This window comes from Oncorhynchus clarkii, chromosome 17, assembly GCF_045791955.1.
Source record: "Oncorhynchus clarkii lewisi isolate Uvic-CL-2024 chromosome 17, UVic_Ocla_1.0, whole genome shotgun sequence".
NCBI classification, from domain to species: domain Eukaryota; kingdom Metazoa; phylum Chordata; class Actinopteri; order Salmoniformes; family Salmonidae; genus Oncorhynchus; species Oncorhynchus clarkii.
Genome location: NC_092163.1, coordinates 23,794,128 through 23,818,644, shown reverse-complemented (window position 1 = coordinate 23,818,644; position 24,517 = coordinate 23,794,128). Strand labels below are relative to the sequence as shown.

Below are 24,517 nucleotides of genomic sequence, written 5' to 3'. Positions count from 1 at the left end.
TAAATACATGTATTGGTTTGGTTTATTCTTGTATAACATTTGTTTCCATATAGTGTTTGATATATTTTTGTGAATTATTTAGTCATTAAAAGGTGGACTGATAAAATAATTTATAAGGTTTAAGATAAATTATTAAATAATTCTACCCAGAAACTTAACCATTAGGGTTTAGAGGTTATGTTGCAGGGACAAGGAGTAATTAAAAATAATAAACCTATGTCCAACTAGGTTGGACTGGGGAATAGAAGAATGTATGTATGTGCCGAAAGAAAACAAAGGGATTCCTTAACCTATGTTTGAACCGACCCGGCTAGAACTCTGGGGAGATAGGACAGGGAGTACCACTCCAGGTTTCTCTTATCTGGGGGGGACTGGAACTGTCAGCTGGGTAGTGATAAACTGGTGAGAATTCAGGAGAAGAAGATAGTATCCTAATGTTAGTGTGCATGTGTGTGCGTAGCTAAAGAAGAATGTTATAAAAGGAACATCTTTGTATATGCACAGTAGAGGTCTCGTGAATAAACTTGGATTTGACTAATTGTGAGCTGGGAATTCTGTCTGTTTCGTTTAAACCAGAACTTTACACACTCTGGGTTGCAGACCGAGTAGGATAATTGACATTTATGTAATTTCATAACAAAATTCTATATCACCTCCCTATTTCAGTCCACTTGGTGTCTAGTGAATTCAACCTGGTGAAAGTGCTGTCATATCCTGGGTGGGGTTAACACTTTACACACCAACCACCTCTGATCAGGATGGCTCCTCATTAAATACACTCTGATCTTCTTGTGTCTATCACCACCTCTCAGGATGTCGGCTCTTCCAGGTCTTCAACCAGGCAGTGGTCTGCTTCTCTCAGGGCTTGGTAGAAGTGTTCCTGGGCGCGGGCCCCCTTTCTGATCACCATGTCCAGCAGAGCTTGGTTCTGCAGGGTCTTGGTGGTTAAGCTGAGCACCTCCTCCCTCTCCTCGTCAATCAGAACCCCCTGGTCCGGTTGCTGGAGACGCAGGAGTATGGGTCGCAAGACTCCCAGACGAATCTCTAGCGCCATTCTGTGTTTTGTAATGAAGGCTCGACCAGGGGGGATAGAAGGAGTTGCAGGTGGAGGGGCCAAAACTGGGAAATTAAAAATACATATTTAAAATTGAGTCTTGACATCCAAAATAAAAAATTTAAATCGCTAAAAGTAATAATAATAATAGACAACTCAGGACCATTAGGATAGCTACAATGGTGCATCTTAAATAGATTTTAATTGGATTTATTTGATTTAGATTTTTCCATAATTATTGCTTAAATTGTGAGATAGCCTCATCACGAATGGCAAAGTAGAAGTTGTGATGAGTAAAGTTACCTGTAGAGGTGAATTCTGTTGGTGAGGCTGTGGATGAGAAACACATTGTTGTTGCTATCTGATGAAAGACTGCATCTATTTCAATAAGTCATCATGATAATATAAATACACTATCATAAATAACATTGTTTTACAAATAAATAAAACATATTGATCAAAATAAATGACAACAGCAAAATGACCAATGGTTCTAGTACTTCTTGCACATGTGGATTGCGCACTTTGACCTTTCACTTTCAGTTACCTGGAAGCCAGACAAGTCCATCCCATACAAATTCATCACTGCCATTTTCGTTCAGAAAAATATTTGCTTCCTTAACAATCGATTGCATGAACAGCTGAAATGTTGGAATGTAGTTTTCATAGGACTGGAAATCAACAAATGATGCTTTCTGTAAAAGAAGAGTTAGTTATGTCAATCAAATTATTACATTTGAATACACAAGGTAATAAAATAATTGGCAAGCAACATTTTCTAGCTCATCTCAGATATCACCGTTGGTTTTATTCGATGGTTATCTGTAAGATCGGTGGAGAGGGTGTATTCTTGCTTCGGGGTGAGTTGGCAGTGAGAAGTTGTTTCAAGGTAGATTTCTCTATCCCCATTGCTGCTTCTCCTTTCCTCCAGTACCTTGAGAAGACAGATAAGGAATGGACAGATAAATTGTGCTTCAATTGAGTCAAGAAGAAATACTCTGAGGATGTATCTCACACATTAAACACATAATAATGCTTCACTCATATTCATTATGGGTTTGTAATGCTTGGTTTTGTATGGTAAACCTTATCTACGTCAATCAACAAATGGATTTTATAAAGCCCTTTTTTACATCAGCAGTTACCCACCAAAAAACTAAGAGCAAGAAGTTCAGAGGCAGAAGTACAGTGGCTCGGAAAAACTCCCTAGAAGGCAGTAAAATAGGAAGAAACCTTGAGAGGAACCAGGCTCTGAGGGGTGGCCAGTCCTCTTCTGGCTATACTGGGTAGATACATTACTCAAAGCATGTCTGCCTTTTTGTGACACAGTGATAATGTTCTGCATTATTCAGTGTGTATTTAATTGAATTCCAGCAAAAGTATAGGGTTTTATGATATGCCTACCTCCTTGAGTACAACATTACTGGGAAGCAACAAAACCTTCAGGATGGACCTCTTGTCAACATCTGGGAGTTGGTAGAATAACAAGACAAGGGTATCGATAGGGGAGATGGGCCTGCCTTCTTCACTGACGATGCCATACTTAGAGAATCCAGTGACATTTATTATGACATGTGTGTTTGTTAGCTCAAGGTCATCGATAAATTCCACTTTTTTGGCATCAGTCACATGGGCTACAGACAGGAACTCACATCCACCCTCTAGGAAAAAAATATATTTATAGAATTTCATGACATGCTGAGATTTTTATGACAATCAAAACAATGTTGATGCAGATGATAGGTAAATGAAAAGCATATGCTCCTTCAGAATCAAATCAGTCGTAAAGTATTAGGACATTTATCAAATCACCACTCACGATCATAGAGCTCACAGTGTGGGAGGTGTAGTTGACCGACAGAACCTTGGAGACATGTAAACTTAAACAGGGGCCCTGCAGGCCTCTTGCCTCTCTGGGCTAGAAGCCTCCTGTTCCAAGGGACTGTCCAATAGAGCACCTCTCCCTCCCCCTCCATCTCAAATACTAGTCCTGTTATACTGCACTGGAACAGACCTGCATGGGGGCACTGGAACCTGTAGGGCAGAACAACACAAATGAAGAATGGTAATTTTGTGCTTTCCCTGAATTGTATCAATAAAAAAGGCAATATCAAGTTAAACAACATTACCAGTATGTTCCCTTGTTCACACATGTTTTAGGTTCAAATTGATAAGGAGTCGCAGGCTTCTAAAATGTAAAAACAATAGTTATTGAACCAATAGTTTGTTGAAATAGATCTAACAATGGTATTTCGTTCAGGTGAGGCTCTTACAGAGAGAGAGTCAACAGCTTTGGTATCCGATGCTTCTCTATCCGAGGCACTAGAAGGACTGCCAACAAGTTGGACGTGTTCCTCCTCAAGGTCACTCTCAGAGCAAGAGCAAGATATGGTAGAACTGGCAGGTGTAAGAATGCCCGGTGAGACATACCATGTCGTCTCACTTTTTTTTAAAGATGAGGATTTTTCTCTGGAGCCCCGGTATGAGCAGACAGGCACTAGAAAGAGGGAGTGTGTGTGTCAGTCACAAACAAATATTTGTCAACTCAATGGGACTGTTCTCTATGTTACCATCTGCCAGACAGTATCGGACCATCAGGTCTCGGAACAAAAGGTTCCGAGACAGCTTCTACTTCCTGGCCATAAGACTGCTGAACAGCTACCCCTAGCTGTCTACCTACACAGACCTGTATTCACCTGCACCCCTAAGGTCAATGTCCGAGCCCCATCGGAAATCTAATTAGCATGATACAAAAATCCCCATAAAAATCCATCAGTTTAAGCTAGAGATATGTTTTTTTTGCATTGGATGCGTTGCAATCCACTCAATCTGCCTATGTAACACTTCCACATCTGCGGTGGAAGGTGACAGAGCTAGATGTTTGTGTTTGTCAGACCATGAGACATCCAGAAAGTATTTTCACGAATTAGTCTGTAGCGTCCGAAATTAACTACACTGTACAAAAATATAAACGCAACATGTAAAGTGTTGGTCCCATGTTTCATGAGTTGAAATAAAAGATTCCAGAAATGTTCCATATGCACAAAAATATAATTTCTCTAAAATGTTGCGCACAAATTTGTTAACATCCCTGTTAGTGAGCGTTTCTCCTTTGCCAAGATAATCCATCCACCTGACAGTTGTGGTATATCAATATGCTGATTAAACAGCATGATCATTACACAGTCGCACCTTGTGCTAGGGACAATAAAAGGCCACTCTAAAATGTGCAGTTTTGTCACACACCACAATGCCACAGATGTCTCAAGTTTTGAGGGAGCGTGCAGTTGGCATGCTGACTGCAGGAATGTCTACCAGAGCTGTTGCCAGAAAATGTAACATTAATTTCACTACCATACGCGTCCGAAACTAAACTACACTGAACAAAAATATAAACGCAGCATGTAAAGTGCTGGTCCCATGCTTTCGAGAATTTGGCCAACTGGCCTCACAACCACAGACCATGTGTATGGTGTCATGTGAGCAAGTGAGCGGTTTGCTGATGTCAATGTTGTGAACAGAGTGCCCCATGGTGGCGGTGGGGGTCATGGTAAGGGCAGGCATAAATTAAGGACAACGAAAACAATTGCATTTTATCAATGTCAATTTGAATACACAGAAATACCATGACAAGATATTGAGGCCCATTGTGAGGTAATTTTTGAAAAGGTATCTGTGATCAACAGATGCATATCTGTATTCCCAGTCATGTGAAATAGATTAGACCAAATACATTTATTAAAATGTACTGATTTTCTCATATGAACTGTACAGTACTGTAACTCAGTAAAATAATTGAAATTGTTTTATGTTGCGTTTATATTTTTGTTCAGTATTTTATGAAAGATGAGACTCTCACGAACACAATGGTGTTCTCCGTTTTGCTCTATGACCCCCACAAGCATCTTGGGACTCGTCTGAAGTCGGTACAGCCGATCTGCCAACTTCTGTCTGTAGCATCCGAACAGTTTGGGATACACACTAACATGACCCCTCTGTGTAAAGGTGAGACTATCACAAACAAGCACATGTTGTTTTGCTCTAGGACGCCCACAGGCCTCAAGACTCATCTGAAGGTCCCCCTGTACCAGTCAAAATAATTTATGGAAGTATATATATAGAGACTGTTTATTGACCAAAAATAGGGCTTAGTCCCATGAGCTAAAATAAAAGATTCTAGAAATGTTCCATATGTACAAAAAATATATAATTTCTCTCATGGGGAAAAAAGACATGTGATCCGGAGGCCACTTTCCTGCTGGGTAGGCTACACGGGACAGGTGATATTCTGCCCAATCTCTGCATGCCATGGGCTCTCCGACTCTGTTCCTGCTGCTACCCAGTGCTTAATTTGGGAAACCAAGTGAAATCTGTCGACAACATCGATAGTAACATGTTATTCCAACAAAACATATTTAATTTCACTTTTGACACCCCTCTCTGCGCGCTCGAGAAAGAAATGAAGGAGAGAGGGGTGGAGATGGAAACGCACGATGGAAACGCACTTTATTCTGTAGCTAAAGGTAATGTGTCAGCATATTAATTATGAAAATATAAAAAATGCCCTGTTACTAAGCTATTCAAAATCAAATACAAATTAATTATAATTGTAGGCTAACTCGGCATTTGTTTCATTTTGGAGTATAGGCTAGAGTATAGGCTAGTATTGCCATGCGTAAATGCAACCGGATATGTATTGTTTTTTTCAAGCTTGAGCATATGCAATTAATCATCATCATTATGCTAGACTTTTTACTGCAGTCATGACTCATGATTCAGCCCTACGCACAACTCGTCGATCCTTGTCACTAATGGGCTAATGCAGCAGACAGCCACACCGGGTTCCACTCCTATCAGCTAAACACAAGAAGATCACCAACACTTGACAATTGAGGAGTGGAAAAACATTGCCTGGTTCGACTAATCCCGGTTCCTGTTGTGTCATGCTGATGGCAGTCAGGATTTGGATGGTGATGGTGATGTACTGTTTTCCCCACACTAATTGAGCAACGAACAATTCCGAATTCAGGCTGTTCTTGAGGCAAAAGAGGGTCTAACCCAGTACTAGATGAGTGTACTTAACTGTCGAGTGAGTGGATTTCCCACATTACTAATTTGTTCATATTTAGACTTTGTAATCTGACTTCATAGTTTACTTTGATTATTTTGATGTCGATATTTGTACTGCACTGTTGAGGAGAGATCACAAGTAAGCATTTCACTTTATCGTTTACACATGTTGTATCCTGAGCACAATAAACTTTGATTTGATGTCAGAAATACAGACCTTAAACAAAAAATCCACCCAAAACCACTCAAACCATACATAACACTAATATGTGAGAACAATATTTTTTGTGAAAATTTTCTCATTATAATAAGGCTGGTAACAACATTTAAAGTTGTTGTGGAAATCTGTTGCAGCTCAAGTCGACAACAAAACCCACATTGCAATGCTCTCTCTATGGGCTGGCTGGTTAGCTAGTTAGCTCGCTAGTTAACGTAGCAACACACAATAATACCAAAGTCAATATCAGCATGTGAAGTAGCTAGTTAGCTGTAAAATCGCCTAAACAAACTGCACTATCAATTTAGGAGTCAACAATCTCACCATGTTCATCCTGCAGATCGGTGTGCCTCAAAGAGTTGAGTCTGTAATTCGCAACTTTACCATGCAATGCACCCTGGGCTGAAAAGGCAGACAAATAGGAGAAATGTGTTAGACCCTCTGTTAAATTACATATTTCTTGAGGTAGGAATATTACAAAAATATTATCAATGGCTCATTCGAGAGAAGACAACCTCCCACATTATGACTTCGGCCAGTATTATAATCTGACATGTATGATGGATGTTTTCGCGATCTAAAAGTCGTATTCCTATTCACTTCCAGTGTAGTGAGAGTGGCTTTATCACAGTGCTACGTCACACCAATTTAATTTCTGCCTGCTTGAATGGCAATAGCTCAGATACACATGAAAACATGACCTTTCCCAAGGAATTGATTGACAATTGCTCAGAGATGCACAAAGACATTCAATATGTGTGAATCTTTACTTTAAATATTAACTGCTTTCACCTCCGTTTTCCTCCTCCTCATTAAGCAATGCCACTGAAAAGACAAAATGTGTGTCTTGAACGCGTGCTTTGATGTGGGTGTTTCTTATGTGTTGTCTTACCAGTAACACAGTTACAGTCATTAACCCATCAAGATAACATAGAAATACTCTAACCAGCTCTGCTAGGACGAGTAAAATATTCAGAGTGAGGTGTTCTCTCATTTGTGTCTGGAAGTAGCTATCAACCTAGCCAACTTTAGCCAGTTAGCTTCAGTGCTTGACTGCTATTGTGAGATCACTCTTCAACCGTGTAAGGGTTCTCGTCCTCCTCTTCTGAGGAGGAGTAGCGAGAAGGATCGGAGGACCAATGCGCAGCGTGGTAAGTGTCCATAATGTTTTTTATCAAAGACAATAGAACACTCGAACAAAACAACAAACGATGACGTGAATATACAAAACCGAAAACAGTACCGTCTCCTACCTGACTTCGCCATACTCCCTGTGTGCCCCCGTCCAATACATTTTGGGGGCTGCCTCTCGGGATTCCAGCCGCGCTGCCGTGCTGCCTCATACCGCCGCCTCTCCGCTTTCGCTACCTCCAGCTCTGGCTCGGGGCGGCGATATTCCCCAGCCTGAGCCCAGGGTCCTTTGCCGTCCAATATCTCCTCCCAAGTCCAGTTCTCCAGGTATCGCTGCCTCTCGTCACCACGCTGCTTGGTCCTTTGGTGGTGGGTGTTTCTGTAAGGGTTCTCGTCCTCCTCTTCTGAGGAGAAGTAGCGAGAAGGATCGGAGGACCAATGCGCAGCGTGGTAAGTGTCCATAATGTTTTTTATCAAAGACAATAGAACACTCGAACAAAACAACAAACGATGACGTGAATATACAAAACCGAAAACAGTACCGTGTGGACCAAACACTCACACAAAAAACAAACACCCACAACCCAAAAGTGAAACCCAGGCAACCTAAGTATGATTCTCAATCAGGGACAACAATTGACAGCTGCCTCTGATTGAGAACAATACTAGGCCGAACTCCAAAACCAACATAGAAAAACAAACATAGACTGCCCACCCAACTCACGCTCTGACCATACTAAAACAAAGATATAACAGAACTAAGGTCAGAACGTGACAAACTGGAGCATCCGTGTGCACTCGGAGTGCTCCGAGAGATCATTTACGAGTGAACACCCTGTGTTAGTGGGTATTGCTTGAAATCAAAACCCAACCTTCAAAAATTCCAAGGAAAGCAGAGATGTTACAAGTACCCCTCATATCAGTCGTTCTTGTTTTAGAAAATACTAGCTTTATGTCCAAAGTTATTGTTTTAACACTTTTTAGTCCATTTTGGGACTGTAATTAATGCACAGTATATGACTACTACTGATGCCACATAGGCCGTTTTCCTGATGCCACATATACCTTCTCCTTCAGTCTCGGCTGAGATTCAGAGAGTAACTGTGGCTATAAAACAAGGACATGCATTTGTAATGAATATATTTGTCAGTCATGCTGTGTTACCTCCTCTATGAGATCTCTCTAAGACTTCAGCAAGATCATTCCGGTACAGCAACCTCAGGACCACCACTGTGATCTCCACAGCTTTCTCAGGGCCATAGGTCTGCATGATCTGATCCACTGTGTCCTGCCAGTCAGAGTTCTTCAGCTGGCTCTCTGGAATGGGAGGAAGTTTGTCCAAAACATCCTCAGTCAGATGCCACTGAAACCTCTTCAGCTTGACTCTGCTCAGCTTCTCTAGAGTTTCCAGTAGAAGATTTGGGACAGACAGCATTGTGGGTCCCTATAGGGAAAACAACACAAGGGTAAATCCATTTGAATTCAGTCACTTTTGACAGCATCCCTTTTGATTTGAAAGAAACCTTCCATACACATTTGCCCATTGTAGAAGTTCTCAGAAAGTGAAACTTTTTGGACCTGAATGCCAAAACATTCAGGAGATAAAGGTGCATATTTTGCATACCGCATCATGAGACATCATGTCGTCATCACTGGAAAAGATAAAACGGTTGTGGATAATATCATTTAAAAGCTTACAAACAGGGTTGTCAAACTATCTTATAATTTCTTGCAAAAATGTTTTATTGTTGTAAATATGTACATATTTGAACCTTAAACGTCAATTATACCAAAATGGGGAGGCAGGTAGTCTGGGGGTAGAAGCTATTGGCTAGGGTGATTTTCAGAAAGTTTTTTTTTAATATCTGTGTTTTTGAACGTACATTGATTGTTTGATTAATTTTATGCTACACAAAGATAAATATCGTACATTTTTCTAAATTAATTAAATCTGTCAGTAGTTGCACCTGTTACTGAGATAGTTGTTCCATTGTCATAAATAATCACATTATAAAGGCTAATTAGGCTGGTGGAACCGTTCATAGATGGTTCAAGGAAGAACTCTCCAAAGATAAAAGGGTTCTCGGTGGAACCCTTCATAGAGGGTTCTAGGAAGAACCTTTAGATTATAAAATGGTTATTGGTAGTACCCTTCTATGCAGAACCCTCTATAAAAACAGTTCTACCCAGCACCAAAAAGGGTTCCCCTATGGGGAAGAGTGTACTCTCATGTCTGAGTGATGGAAGAGGGGAGAACAGGCCATGGCTCGGGTGGCTGAGGTCCTTGATGATCTTCTTGGCCTTCCCTTGACACCTGGTGTTGTGTGTGCTGCCACTACGCGACATTCAGCTGAGTGTACCACCCTCTGTAGTGCCTTACGGTCAGAGGCGGTGGAATTGCCGTAGCAGGCTGTGATGCAGGCCAACAGTATGATCTGGATGGTGCTGCTGTAAAACACTGTGAGGGTCCTCGAGGACAGGCCAAATTTCTTCAGCCTCCTGAGGGTAAACAGTCGCTGTCTTGCCTTCTTCACCATGGTGTCGGTGTGATTTGACTATTTCAGTTCCTCAGAGATGTTGTACGCCGTTTTTGACCGTCTCCACGGCGGTCATGGATGGGGGCTTGCCCAACCTGGTTCCTCCTGAAGTCCACAATCAGCTCCTTTGTTTTTCTGACATTGAGGGAGAGGTTGTTCACCTGGCACCTGGTCAGAGTAACGACCTCCTCTCTGTAGGCCGTCCCATCGTTGTTGGTAATCAGGCCTACTACTTTCGTGTCGTCAGCGAACTTGGTGATGGAGTTGGAACTGTGCGAGGCCACACATTCGTGGGTACACAGGGAGTACAGGACGGGACTGAGGACGGAACCTTGTGGGGCCCCCGCGTCGAGGATCAGTGTGGAGGAGATAATGTTGCCCACCTTCACTAGCTGGGGGCGGCCTGTCAGGAAGTTGTGAGGGCATTTTGAAGTTAAACCATACTAATGCTTGTGTACTAAAATATCCTTCTTTAAGCCTCGGCATTGGGCTTTAAATTAATAAAGAAACTAACTCATATAAGATTGTGTGTGTGCACATTAATAGAGTTCTGTTCTAACTGTTCTCTGTGTGTAGAATGACCCCATGATGTCTGGCCACTCAGCCAAGAGTGGCTCCTCTTAGCTTAACTGGAGACAGAGAAAAGTGTTATATTCTGCACACCAGTGATAGAGCTGTTGTTATGTTTGGAGCCTGTTTCTGGGCGAAAGTTCATGTTTTGTGTATGTGTGTGTTTGACCAGTACGAACATACATCATCTGGGCCGACAGTCAAAGGCGCGTGCTTGCCCAACTTGGGAGAACCGTTGAGCTACTGTTAGAGGAAGTATGTCTGTAGTGACTTCCTGTCATTCTGGCCCCTATTGTCCTCACTCAGTTGGGACAGACTGAGTCAATCTTTTCACCCAGTTGTCTCCCCTCACACACACACGCATGCATAGGGTCACGGGTTTTGCAGATTCTTGCATGGGGTAGCTCGACTATGTAACGGTGTTCTTGATGAGAAGGAGAGTCGGACCAAAATGCGGCGTGTAGATTGCGATCCATGTTTATTGTGACTATAGCAACACGAATCTAAATACAAACACTACAAAATAATAAACGTAATGAAAACCGAAACAGCCTAAACTGGTGCAAACTAACACTAAGGACAATCACCCACAACCACACATTGAAACCCAGGCTACCTAAATATGGTTCCCAATCAGAGACAATGACGAACACCTGCCTCTGATTGAGAACCATATCAGGCCGAACATAGAACTGGACAAACTAGACATGTAACATAGAATGCCCACTCAGATCACACCCCGACCAACCAAAACATAGAAATATACAAAGTAAACTATGGTCAGGGTGTGACAGTACCCCCCCCCCCCCCCCAAGGTGCGGACTCCGGCCGCAAAACCTGAACCTATAGGGGAGGGTCTGGGTGGGCATCTGTCCGCGGTGGCGGCTCTGGCGCTGGACGTGGACCCCACTCCATAATAGTCTTGGTCCACCTCCTTAGCGTCCCTAGATAGGTGACCCTCCTTAAAGACCGCTCGGGACAGAGGGGCAGCTCGGGACAGAGGTAGCTCGGGACTGATGGGTAGCTCAGCACTGAGAGGAAGCTCAGCACTGAGAGGAAGCTCAGCACTGAGAGGAAGCCCAGGCAGGTAGTTGGATCTAGCAGATCCTGGTCGACTGGAGAATCTGGAAGAGTCTGGTCGACTGGCAGATCTGGAAGAGTCTGGTCGACTGGCAGATCTGGAAGAGTCTGGTCGACTGGCAGATCTGGAAGAGTCTGGTCGACTGGCAGATCTGGAAGAGTCTGGTCGACTGGCAGATCTGGAAGAGTCTGGTCGACTGGCAGATCTGGAAGAGTCTGGTCGACTGGCAGATCTGGAAGAGTCTGGTTGACTGGCAGCTCTGGCTGCTCCATGCTGACTGGCTGCCCCATGCTGACTGGCAGCTCTGGCTGCTCCATGCTGACTGGCTGCTCCATGCTGACTGACAGCTCTGGCTGCTCCATGCTGACTGGCAGCTCTGGCTGCTCCATGCTGACTGGCTGCTCCATGCTGACTGGCTGCTCTGGCTGCTCCATGCTGACTGGCGGCCCTGGCTGCTCCATGCTGACTGGCGGCCCTGGCTGCTCCATGCTGACTGGCGGCCCTGGCTGCTCCATGCTGACTGGCGGCCCTGGCTGCTCCATGCTGACTGGCGGCTCTGGCTGCTCCATGCTAACTGGCAGCTCTGGCGGCTCCTTGCAGACTGGCAGCTCTGGCGGCTCCTTGCAAACTGGCAGCTTTGGCGGCATCCTGCAGACTGGCAGCTCTGGCAGCTCCTTGCAGACTGGCAGCTCCTTGCAGACTGGCAGCTCCTTGCAGACTGGCAGCTCTATGCAGACTGGCAGCTCCTTGCAGACTGGCAGCTCCTTGCAGACTGGCAGCTCCTTGCAGACTGGCAGCTCCTTGCAGACTGGCAGTTCCGAACAGGCGGGAGACTCCGGCAGCGCTGTAGAGGCGGAAAGCTCTGACAGCGCTGTAGAGGCGGGAGACTCCGACAGCGCTGAAGAGGAGGAAGGCTCTGGCAGCGCTGGACAGGCGAGGCGCACTGTAGGCCTGATGCGTGGTGCTGGCACTGGTGGTACTGGGCCAAGGACACACACAGGAAGCCTGGTGCGGGGAGCTGCTACCGGAGGGCTGGGGTGTGGAGGTGGTACTGGAAAAACCGGACCGTGCAGGCGCACTGGAGCTCTTGAGCACCGAGCCTGCCCAACCTTACCTGGTTGAATGCTCACGGTCGCCCTGCCAGTGCGGCGAGGTGGAATAGCCCGCACTGGGCTATGCAGGCGAACCAGAGACACCGAGCGCAAGGCTGGTGCCATGTAAGCCGGCCCAAGGAGACGCACTGGGGACCAGCTGCGTAGAGCCGGCTTCATGGCATTAGGCTCGACGCTCAATCTAGCCCGGCCGACACGTGGAGCTGGAATATACCGCACCGGGCTATGCACCCGCACTGGAGACACCGTGCGCACCACAGCATAACATGGTGCCTGCCCGGTCTCTCTAGCCCCCCGGTAAGCACAGGGAGTTTGCGCAGGTCTCCTACCTGGCGTAGCCATACTCCCTGTTAGCCCCCCCCCCAAGAAATTTTTGGGGCTGCCTCTCGGGCTTCCTTCCGCGCCGCCGTGCCTGCTTCGCCAACTCCATTCTCTGATAACCTTCCGCGCACTGCTCCATCGAATCCCAGGCACTCTCCCTGGGTCGGCCGCCCACCTGTCGATCTCCTCCCAAGTCGTATACTCCATACTGTACTCCTCTTTGGGCTGCTCCTGTTGTTTCCTCTCCCGCTGCACCTTTGGGCGGCTACACTCCCCTGGTTTAGCCCAGGGTCCTCTCCCGTCGAGGATTTCCTCCCATGTCCAGAAATCCTTATTGCGCATCTCCTCGCGCTGCTCCTGCCTGTTGACACGCTGCTTGGTCCTTTTGTGGTGGGTGATTCTGTAACGGTGTTCTTGATGAGAAGGAGAGTCGGACCAAAATGCGGCGTGTAGATTGCGATCCATGTTTATTGTGACTATAGCAACACGAATCTAAATACAAACACTACAAAATAATAAACGTAATGAAAACCGAAACAGCCTAAACTGGTGCAAACTAACACTAAGGACAATCACCCACAACCACACAGTGAAACCCAGGCTACCTAAATATGGTTCCCAATCAGAGACAATGACGAACACCTGCCTCTGATTGAGAACCATATCAGGCCGAACATAGAACTGGACAAACTAGACATGTAACATAGAATGCCCACTCAGATCACACCCTGACCAACCAAAACATAGAAATATACAAAGTAAACTATGGTCAGGGTGTGACAGACTATACAAATGCTCCTGCATTCTTTGAACGAGAGGCTCTCACTCCATTTCACATGTGTGGTTGGGGCGACCACCCACACATGTGAAATAAAATAAAAGTAATAAAAGTAATACCTTAATTGATTGTTGACTTTGCCTCTCCTCGTTATTAGTTAAAGGTAGGATTTCCACCAGAAAGTCCAGGCCCAGTTGCATATGGAGTTCAGTCCCAGTACTGTGAGCTTTATGGGGAGTTTAGAGGGCACTATGGTATTGAAGGCCGAGCTGTAGTCGATGAACAGCATCCTCACATATACATTCCTCCTGTCCAGGTGGGCGAGGGCAGTGTGCAGAGCAATGGCGATTGCGTCGTCGGTGGATCTGTCGGGTGGTAGGCGAATTGGAGAGGGTTGAACGTGTCAGGGAGGGAGAAGGTGATATAGTCTTTGACTAGCCTCTCGGAGCAGTTATTATAACGATGGATGTGAGTGCTACGAGTTAGTAGTCATTCAGTTCAGTTCCTTTTCTTGGGAACTGAGATCATGGTGGACATCTTGAAACATGGGGATAATGGCCTGAGCTAGAGAGAGATTGAAAATCTCCAAAAACACAACAGCTAGCTGGTCTGCACATGCTCTGAGGGAGCGGCTAGGGATGCTATCTGGGCCGGAAGCCTTGCGAGAGTTAACACGGTTGAATGACTTACATATGCCACTCCATGGAGACCATAAACAAACAGCTCCTGTTGTCCACAGGGGCTCTCCTCGGCAACTCAGGGTTGTTTTGCTCGAAGTGTGAGAAAAGGGTGTTTAGCTCATCCAGTAGGGCGGCGTTGGTGTCCACGACGTGGCTGGAATTATTTTTGTAATCCGTGATTGTTAGAAGCCGCTGCCACATACGCCTAATATCCTACCCGCTGAATTGATCCTCCACTTTTGTCTTGCCATCTTGATCGATCTGCGTAGGCCATATTTGTACTGTTTAACCATACAATTGTCCCCAGACACTTTACCGTGTTTATAAGCAGCATCTCTCGCCTTAAGTTTCCCGGAAAGGCTGAATGTTTTGGCATTCAGGTCCACTTCCTCCATGGGCAAATATGTATGGAACGTTTGGTTTAAATCCATAGGTAAGCACCAAATGGTGACACCGTTCATAGGGAATGGTCCATGAACACACACAATATTGTTTTAATCTTTGCTCACAATGACAAACCCTTAGAAATAGCCACTAGTCTTACCTCTTGCTTTCTCTTCTTCAGACTGCCAGTCAGAATCTTCGGTCTGTACCTTCTCCTCCTCTTCCTCGCTGACCCCACCTCTAAGAGATCCAAGCCTCTCACCAGATAGGTTCCACCTGGACACAGAAAAGAGTCACACACTGTTCCCCTACATCCCCACCCCATGCTGTTGTTTACTATTCATTTAAAAAATAATGCAGTACATTAGCTATGATAGAGTGGTTGATTTCAGGCTATATATTCAATGTCCACTCACGCTCCAAAGTCCCTTCTGCTCCCTGACTGGGACCTGTCAAGATGCTGGACTGCCCAACGGAGGAAGCAGAGTGAGGCAGTGTAGAGGCAGAAGCATGGGTGCTCCCTTATATATATAGAGAGAGAGGGACACATTAGAAATAATTAACAAAAAAACAGAGCAAACTAGAATGCTATTTGGCCCTAAACAGAGAGTACACAGTGACAGAATACCTGACCACTGTGACTGACCTAAACTTAAGGAAAGCTTTGACTATGTACAAACTCAATGAGCATATCCTTGCTATTGAGAAAGGCCACTGTAGGCAGACCTGGCTCTCAAGAGAAGATAGGCTATATGCACACTGCCCACAAAATTAGGTGGCAACTGAGATGCACTTCCTAACCTCCTGCCAAATGTATGACCATATTAGAGACATATATTTCCCTCAGATTACACAGATCCCCAGAGAATTAGAAAACAAAGCCAATTTTGATAAACTCCCATTTCTACTGGGTAAAATACCACAGTGTGCCATTCCAGCAGCAAGATTTGTGACCTGTTGTTGCCACAAGAAAAGGGCAACCAGTGAAGAACAATCACCATTGTAAATACAACCCATATTTATGTTTATTTATTTTCCCCTTTGTACTTTATATATTTGCACATTGTTACTACACTGCATATAGACATAATCTGACATTTGAAATGTCTTTATTCTTTGGGAACTTGTGAGTGTAATCTTTACTGTTCATTTGTATTGTTTATTTCACTTATGTTTATTATCTACTTCACTTACTTTGGCATTGTTAACATAGATCTTTTGTTTTGCTGTGTTACCTCTGTGATCTCTCTCTAACTTTTCAATGAGATCTTTCCGGTTCATCCTTCTCAGGATGCCCACTGTGATCTTCACAGCATTCTCAGGGCTGTATTTCTGGGGGGTTAACACTGTCTTCCGCCAGCCAGCCCTCTCCAGTTGGCTCTCTGGGACAGGAGGCAAGCCAGGCAGCTGGTCACCAGTCAGGTACAACTGAAATCTCCTCAACTCCTCTGTGCTTAGCTCCTCCAGAGTGGGCAGCAGCTGATTTGGAAGACCCAAATAGCTTCTCTCTTTCAGCTCCTCAGCCCTCAACACAGACTGCTCATAAAGTATTGTCAACCTGGACACAAGAAACAAGCACACATTGAACATGTTTATATGCAGTCTAAAAACATCTAATAAAATAAATAAGAGCTCACCCTTGTTTTAACACCTCAATCTAAATAAAGAAACCTGTTCTGAATTAAATTAGCTCGTTCTGATTGAGAATTCCTTCTGAAAAGAGGTAGATTATACCTTTTGATAAACTGGCCAATGGGAGAATATTAGCACTTCTCTTTTGAATGATGTTGTTCAAGCAGAATACATTGCAGTCTTATGTGCATGTGTCATATACTATTCTTGTTCAATATTTATAATAGAATCCACGCAGAACCAAAGTTTTAACAGTAAAATGATGCCATTGAAATGGCAGATAAACACTATGAAGTGCAACAAAAACATCAGGTATAACTATTTGATAATGTCCTTGTTTTGTTGCCAATGGATTTCAAATGATCAAACAAGTTGGACAATATAAAATAAGAGTTTTTCTGAAGGACAGAACGATGCTGAAATGCAACATGGCACACTATTGTCTATTTCGGAACACATGCCACTCAAAAACGAACATAAATATATTATAGAAAATAGACACATGCATATAAACCGCTAATTCAGAACATAGATTACACCTGAACTCTTTATTCAGAAAAAGTTGTTGTGGTCACTTTTTATAGCTACTGTTTACAGGTCTCCTGGGCCACATACAGCGTTCCTCAATGAGTTCCCTGAATTCCTATCGGACCTTGTAGTTATAGCAGATAATATTCACATTTTTGGTGATTTTAATGTTCACATGGAAAAGTCCACACACCCATTCCAAAAGGCTTTCGGAGCCATCATCGACTCGGTGGGTTTTGTCCAACATGTCTCTGGACCTATTCACTGTCACAGTCATACACTGGACTGAGTTTTGTCCCATGGAATAAATGTTGTGGATCTTAATGTTTTTCCTCATAATCCTGGACTATCGTACCACCATTTTATTATGATTGCAATCGCAACAAATAATCTGCTCAGACCCCAACCAAGGAGCATCAAAAGTTGTGCTATAAATTCTCAGACAACACAAAGATTCCTTGATGCCCTTCTAGACTCCCTCTGCCTACCCAAGGACGTCAGAAGACAAAAATCAGTTAACCACCTAACTGAGGAACTCAATTTAACCTTGCGCAATACCCTAGAAGCAGTTGCACCCCTAAAAAATAAAAACATTTGTCATAAGAAACTAGCTCCCTGGTATACAGAAAATACCCGACCTCTGAAGCAAGCTTCCAGAAAATTGGAACGGAAATGGCACCACACCAAACTGGAAGTCTTCTGACTAGCTTGGAAAGACAGTACCGTGCAGTATCGAAGAGCACTTACTGCTGCTCGATTATCCTATTTTTCCAACTTAATTGAGGAAAATAAGAACAATCCAAAATGTATTTTTGATACTGTTGCAAAGCTAACTAAGAAGCAGCATTCCCCAAGTGAGGATGGCTTTCACTTCAGCAGTAATAAATTCATGAACTTCTTTGAGGAAAAGATCATGATCATTAGAAAGCAAATTACGGACTCCTCTTTAAATCTGCATATTCCTCCAAAGCTCAGTTGTCCTGAGTCTGCACAACCCTGCCAGGACCTAGGATCAAGGGAGACACTCAAGTGTTTTAGTACTATATCTCTTGACACAATGATGAAAATAATCATGGCCTCTAAACCTTCAAGCTGCATACTGGACCCTATTCCAACTAAACTACTGAAAGAGCTGCTTCCTGTGCTTGGCCATCCTATGTTGAACCTAATAAACGGCTCTCTATCCACCGGATGTGTACCAAACTCACTAAAAGTGGCAGTAATAAAGCCTCTCTTGAAAAAGCCAAACCTTGACCCAGAAAATATAAAAAACTATCGGCCTATATCGAATCTTCCATTCCTCTCAAAAATGTTAGAAAAAGCTGTTGCACAGCAACTCACTGCCTTACTGAAGACAAACAATGTTACAAAACTCTTCAGTCTGGTTTTAGACCACATCATAGCACTGAGACTGCACTTGTGAAGGTGGTAAATAACCTTTTAATGGAGTCAGACCGAGGCTCTGCATCTGTCCTCGTGCTCCTAGACCTTAGTGCTGCTTTTGATACCATCGATCACCACATTCTTTTGGAGAGATCGGACATTTTCCTATTGAGATCGGGCTTTTTCCTATAGAGCTCTATTTTTATGGAATGGTCTGCCTACCCATGTGAGAGACACAGACTCGGTCTCAACCTTTAAGTCTTTAATGAAGACTCATCTCTTCAGTGGGTCATATGATTGAGTGTAGTCTGGCCCAGGAGTGTGAAGGTGAACGGAAAGGCTCTGGAGCAACGAACCGCCCTTGCTGTCTCTGCCTGGCCGGTTCCCCTCTCTCCACTCGGATTCTCTGCCTCTAATCCTATTACAGGGGCTCTGGCTTACTGGTGCTCTTTTATGCCGTCCCTAGGATGGGTGCATCACTTGAGTGGGTTGAGTCACCGACATGATCTTCCTGTCTGGGTTGGCACCCCCCTTGGGTTGTGCCGTGGCGGAGATCTTTGTGGGCTATAATCGGCCTTGTCTCAGGATGGTAAATTGGTGGTTGAACATATCCCTCTAGTGGTGTGGGGGCTGTGCTTTGGCAAAGTGGGTTGGGTTATATCCTTCCTGTTTGGCCCTGTCCGGGGGTGTCATCGGATGGGGCCACAGTGTCTCCTGACCCCTCCTGTCTCAGCCTCCAATATTTATGCTGCAGTAGTTTATGTATCGGGTGACTTGGGTCAGTTTGTTATATCTGGAGTACTTCTTCTGTCTTATCCGGTGTCCTGTGTGAATTTACGTATGCTCTCTCTAATTCCCTCTTTCTCTCTCTCTGAGGACCTAAACCCTAGGACCATGCCTCAGGACTACCTGGCATGATGACTCCTTGCTGTCCCCAGTCCACTCCAGTGGACTGCTCCAGTTTCAACTGTTCTGCCTGCTATGGAACCCTGACCTGTTCACTGGACGTGCTACCTGTCCCAGACCTGCTGTTTTCAACTCTCTAGAGACAGCAGGAGCGGGAGAGATACTCTGAATGATCAGCTATGAAAAGCCAACTGACATTTACTCCTGAGGTGCTGACTTGCTGCATCCTCGACAACTACTGTGATTATTATTATTGACCACGCTGGTCATTTATGAATTTTTTAACATCTTGGCTATGTTCTGTTATAATCTCCACCCGGCACAGCCCTAATAGCAGGGGCAGCAGGGTAGCCTAGTGGTTAGAGCATTGGACTAGTAACCGGAAGGTTGCAAGTTCAAATCCCCAAGCTGATAAGGTATAAATCTGTCGTTCTACCCCTGAACAGACAGTTAACCCGTCATTGAAAATAAGAATTTGTTCTTAACTGACTTGCCTAGTTAAATAAAGGTTTTCCTTGCCACAATGCTTCTACACATGCATTGCTTGCTGTTTTAGGCTGGGTTTCTGTACAGCACTTTGAGATATCAGCTGATGTAAGAAGGGCTATATAAATACATTTGATTTGATTTGGTCACTGTTCCCGTTCCACCACCACATGCTGTATTTACTTCAATGTTCCACATGAATTTCACTCAATTAATGAAAACGATGCAATAAAAGAGAGTTGTTTATATCAGGCTCATTAATCTCCACTCACATTCTAGCGGAGTCACGGGGGAGTTTATCGGGTGGCTCTTCTTTGCCTGGCTCCCAGAAGCAGAAGCCCGGTAACTGCTTTATGAGATGAAATCAAGTAGGAAGTAAGTTGCTATGTTTGGTCTCTTAATGTTATGTGATTAAAATCAGAAAGGTTTACTATCTACAATGTAGATTTTAACCCAGACATTCTATGTAGGCATATCAGCAACATAATCACATGTAGTTGCATTGTTTCATCCATTAAAGAAATTATATTTCTTAATCAAGTCTATCTCCCACTTCCTTGTTGATGTCAATGGAATATGAAAATATAACGTAGCCTACTTTTCTGTAAACAAAGTTTTACATGGACATTTACCTAACATTTGTGAAATTTCCCTATAAATTTCCCTATAAACAATTTCTTACCATGGATGGTTCCATTTTAAACACAAAAAGTGCCAGCAGCACAGGAAAATATGAAAGAAGAGTTTTACAGATTCTGAATTTACTTTCGTTTTCAGCAGTCATCCCTTGTTCTATGCAGACTGTATGTTAGCGTGCTATGTACTGCGTGCTGCCCTCTTGTGTTCAAACTACACTGTACAAAAATATAAATGCAACATGTAAAGTGTTGGTCCCATGTTTCATGCTGAAATAAAATATCCCAGAAATGTTCCACATGCACAAAAATCCTAATTTCTCTCAAATGTTGTCCACCTGACAGGTGTGGCATATCAAGAAGATGATTAAACAGCATGATCATTATACAGGTGCACCTTCTGCTGGGGACAATAAAAGACCAGTCTAAAATGTGCAGTTTTGTCACAGTGTGCAATTGGCATGCTGACTGCAGAAATGTCCACCAGAGCTGTTGCCAAAGAAATGAATGTTAATTTAGAGAATTTAGCAGTATGTTCAACTGGCCTCACAACCGCAGACCACGTGTATGACGTCGTGTGGTCGAGCGGTTTGCTGATGTCAACGTTGTGAACAGAGTTTCCCCTGTGGAGGAGGTGGGGTTATGGTATGGGCAGGCATAAACTACTGAAAACAAACACAATTGCATTGTATCAATGCCAATTTGAATGCACAGAGATACCGTGAGGAGATCCTGAGGCCCATTGTCGTGCCATTCACCTCATATTTCAACACGATAATGCACAGACCCATTTCACAAGGATCTGTACACAATTCCTGGAAGCTGAACATGTCCTGCTTCTTCTATGGCCTGCCTACTCAATGTCACCCATTGAGCATGTTTGGAATCGTCTGGATTGATGTATACTACAGCGTGTTCCAGTTCCCGCTAATATCCAGCAACTTCACACAGCCATTGAAGAGGAGTGGGACAACATAAAACAGGCCACAATCAACAGCCTGATTTGTTGCACTGCATGAGGCAAATGGTGGTAACACCAGATACAGATTGGTTTTCTGATCCACGCCACAACTTAAAAAAAAAAAAAAGATATCTGTGACCAACAGATGCATATCACCACATTCTTATTAGCAGACTCAACAACCTTGGTTTCTCAAATAACTGCCTTGCCTGGTTCACCAACTACTTCTCAGAAAGAGTTCAGTGTGTCAAATCGGAGGGCCTGTTGTCCGGACCTCTGGCAGTCTCTATGGGGGTGCCACAGGGTTCAATTCTCGGGCCGACTCTTTTCTCTGTATACATCAATGATGTCGCTCTTGCTGCTGGTGATTCTCTGATCCACCTCTACGCAGATGACACCATTCTGTATACTTCTGGCCCTTCTTTGGACACTGTGTTAACTAACCTCCAGACAAGCTTTAATGCCATACAACTCTCCTTCTGTGGCCTCCAACTGCTCTTAAATGCAAGTAAAACTAAATGCATGCTCTTCAACCGATCGCTGCCTGCACCTGCCTGCCCATCCAGCATCATTACTCTAAGACGGTTCTGACTTAAAATATGTGGACAACTACAAATACCTAGGTGTCTGGTTAGACTGTAAACTCTCCTTCCAGACTCACATTAAGCATTTCCAATCCAAAATTAAATCTAGAATCAGATTCCTATTTCGCAACAAAGCATCCTTCAGTCATGCTGCCAAACATACCCTCGTAAAACTGACTATCCTACCGATCCTTGACTTCGGCGATGTCATTTACATAATAGCCTCCAACACTCTACTCAGATGCAGTCTATCGCAGTGCCATCCGTTTTGTCACGGAAGCCCCATATACTACCCACCCCTGTGACTTACAGTGGGGAGAACAAGTATTTGATACACTGCCGATTTTGCAGGTTTTCCTACTTACAAAGCATGTAGAGGTCTTTAATTTTTATCATAGGTACACTTCAACTGTGAGAGACGGAATCTAAAACAAAAATCCAGAAAATCACATTGTATGATTTTTAAGTAATTCCTTTGCATTGCCTATTTATTGCCTTACCTCCCTTTTCTTACCTCATTTGCACACACTGTATATATACTTTTCTAATGTGTTATTGACTGTATGTTTGTTTATTCCATGTGTAACTCTGTGTTGTTGTTTGTGTCACACTGCTTTGCTTTATCTTGGCCAGGTCGCAGTTGTAAATGAGAACTTATTCTCAACTGGCCTACCTGGTTAAATAAAGGTGAAATAAAATTTAAACAATTTAAAAAATTCAACTAACTATACACTAACCCTAGCCCTAACCTTAACCTTAACCCTAACCCTAACCCTAACAGATTGCCTGATCCTCCTAACCCTACCTCTAACCTTAACCCCAACCTTAACCCCAACCTAAACCCTAACCTTAACCCTAACCTTAATCCTAACCTTAACCTCCATAACTCTCCCGGTAGAACTCTGGACCAGGTACTGACTCCTGACCTGGGCGAACAGCCCACACCTATCCTTATCCCTTTCCCGATTCTGGGTTCGTATCTCAATCCCCCCCATCCTATCCCTGTCCTCCACCCTCAGACCTTTCCCAGACTCCCTGTTCCTATACCCCCAACAGACACAGAACCCCAGATTATACCCATTATCAGCACCTTCTCAGACATAAACAGACTTCTTCATTCCAGACTCAACGTCGCTTTCACCCAAACACCAACGCACATTCCCCCCACTTCAGGAATTCAGACCCATATCAGCTTTCCGCAGAAACCCCAACTTAAGGGATCTCTTAATTTTTGCAAAATTTTCCAATAAACCCACTCCTAAACTACCCAGGCTCTCGGCCTCTCATGTCCTCCCACTTTCTCCAGACCGGTCAGAGGTGCAATAGGCCCATGCAACCCAAGGTTTGACACCAATACAAACATAAACCCTCTTAAACCTAACCCTAACCCTAACCCTTACCCTAACTGTTAAAAAGGCCAGATCTGATTTAGCCGTTTCAGTCTGCCTTTTCTAGGAGTTCGTTGTATTTGCCTAACACCCCTTATTGTCACCATAGTGGTAACTACAAGTTATCCCCACTTTCTCAGACAATCACGGTTTAGCTATTTGTGCATCTCACTGCCCCTCCCCCTTTCAAGTTGGAGTGAGTGAGATCACCTAGTGAGAATAGGCTCTTAGTATTTTTCATGATCCCTAGTCTCCTATCCCAGTCGGCCCATTACTTCTGATAGTCCTAACGTCCCCTAGCTGTAAACCCAGTGAGGCCCCAACTCACTAGCTCTGTCAGGCCCTAAGTTACTAACTCTGGGCACACAGTCTCTCCTGGACCAGGGATCCAGCTCTATGGGTCTTTTTCTATCTCTCTTTCAGGTGTGCAGCTGTCTCCTGTCCTGAGATTTGTGCTTGTTGCTGCTGTGGAGATCCAGCCAACCTCAGCTCCTGTCCCGGGGGCCTCGCCTGTCGCTGACCGGGAGAACTCATCGTTTTCAGTCCAGAGACCCTCGTCGAGTTTTGCTGCTGTGGCCCTGTGGTGTCCAGACCTTAGACCTTTGTTGAGACCGGCTGCAAACCTCCACTGTTTGCTGTGAAGAGACCTTCGCTGAGACAGACAGCTGAACCTCTTTCATTTTCTATCCTGATGTCTTCATTTAGTTCTGCTGCTGCGGCCCGACATCCTGATCCGGAGCCCTCACCTGATCCCATTGCCTGGGTCCAGCCTGTCTGGTGGCCACCGCCCGTTGCTGCTTCATGGGTCCAGCCACCAAAGTATCCAGTGCCAGGGTCCTTGTTGAGCTCTGCTGCTGCAGCTTTGTGTTCTCCAGTACTGAGATCCTCCTAGAGCTCTGCCGCTGTGGCCCTAAAGTCTTCAGTACCAGTGTCCTCCACTGACACTGTGTCAGTGGTCAAGATGACTCTTGCTCCTTTTCTAAGGGCCTCATCTGCCCTCACTGCCGAGGTTCTCCTGTTGCCCGTTTCTGGGCTGCCGTCAGATCTACCGCTGCATCCTGTTCGCGTCCCTCACCAAA

The 24,517-nt window shown here is 44.4% G+C and overlaps 1 protein-coding gene across 3 annotated transcripts; it reads right to left on the bottom strand.

The window, feature by feature from the left end:
- Positions 1-20,667, bottom strand: LOC139370561 (uncharacterized). 3 transcript variants are annotated; one of them, XM_071110134.1, is made up of 16 exons: positions 20,553-20,667; positions 20,143-20,219; positions 16,171-16,493; positions 15,352-15,456; positions 15,096-15,211; positions 8,637-8,916; positions 7,595-7,876; positions 6,666-6,743; positions 3,328-3,551; positions 3,184-3,242; positions 2,874-3,088; positions 2,459-2,715; positions 1,854-1,988; positions 1,602-1,749; positions 1,358-1,384; positions 1-1,119 (listed from the first exon to the last, which is right to left on the bottom strand). In XM_071110134.1, exons 1-16 carry the CDS (start codon positions 20,652-20,654, stop codon positions 809-811), a joined length of 2,739 nt encoding a protein of 912 aa, XP_070966235.1. In that variant the 5' UTR covers positions 20,655-20,667; the 3' UTR covers positions 1-808. The 3 variants fall into 3 exon arrangements, with proteins under 3 accessions (XP_070966235.1, XP_070966236.1, XP_070966237.1); XM_071110135.1 differs by having other exon boundaries at positions 20,143-20,216; positions 20,553-20,660; XM_071110136.1 differs by having other exon boundaries at positions 7,595-7,873; positions 20,553-20,645.
- Positions 20,668-24,517: the final 3,850 nt, after the last annotated feature.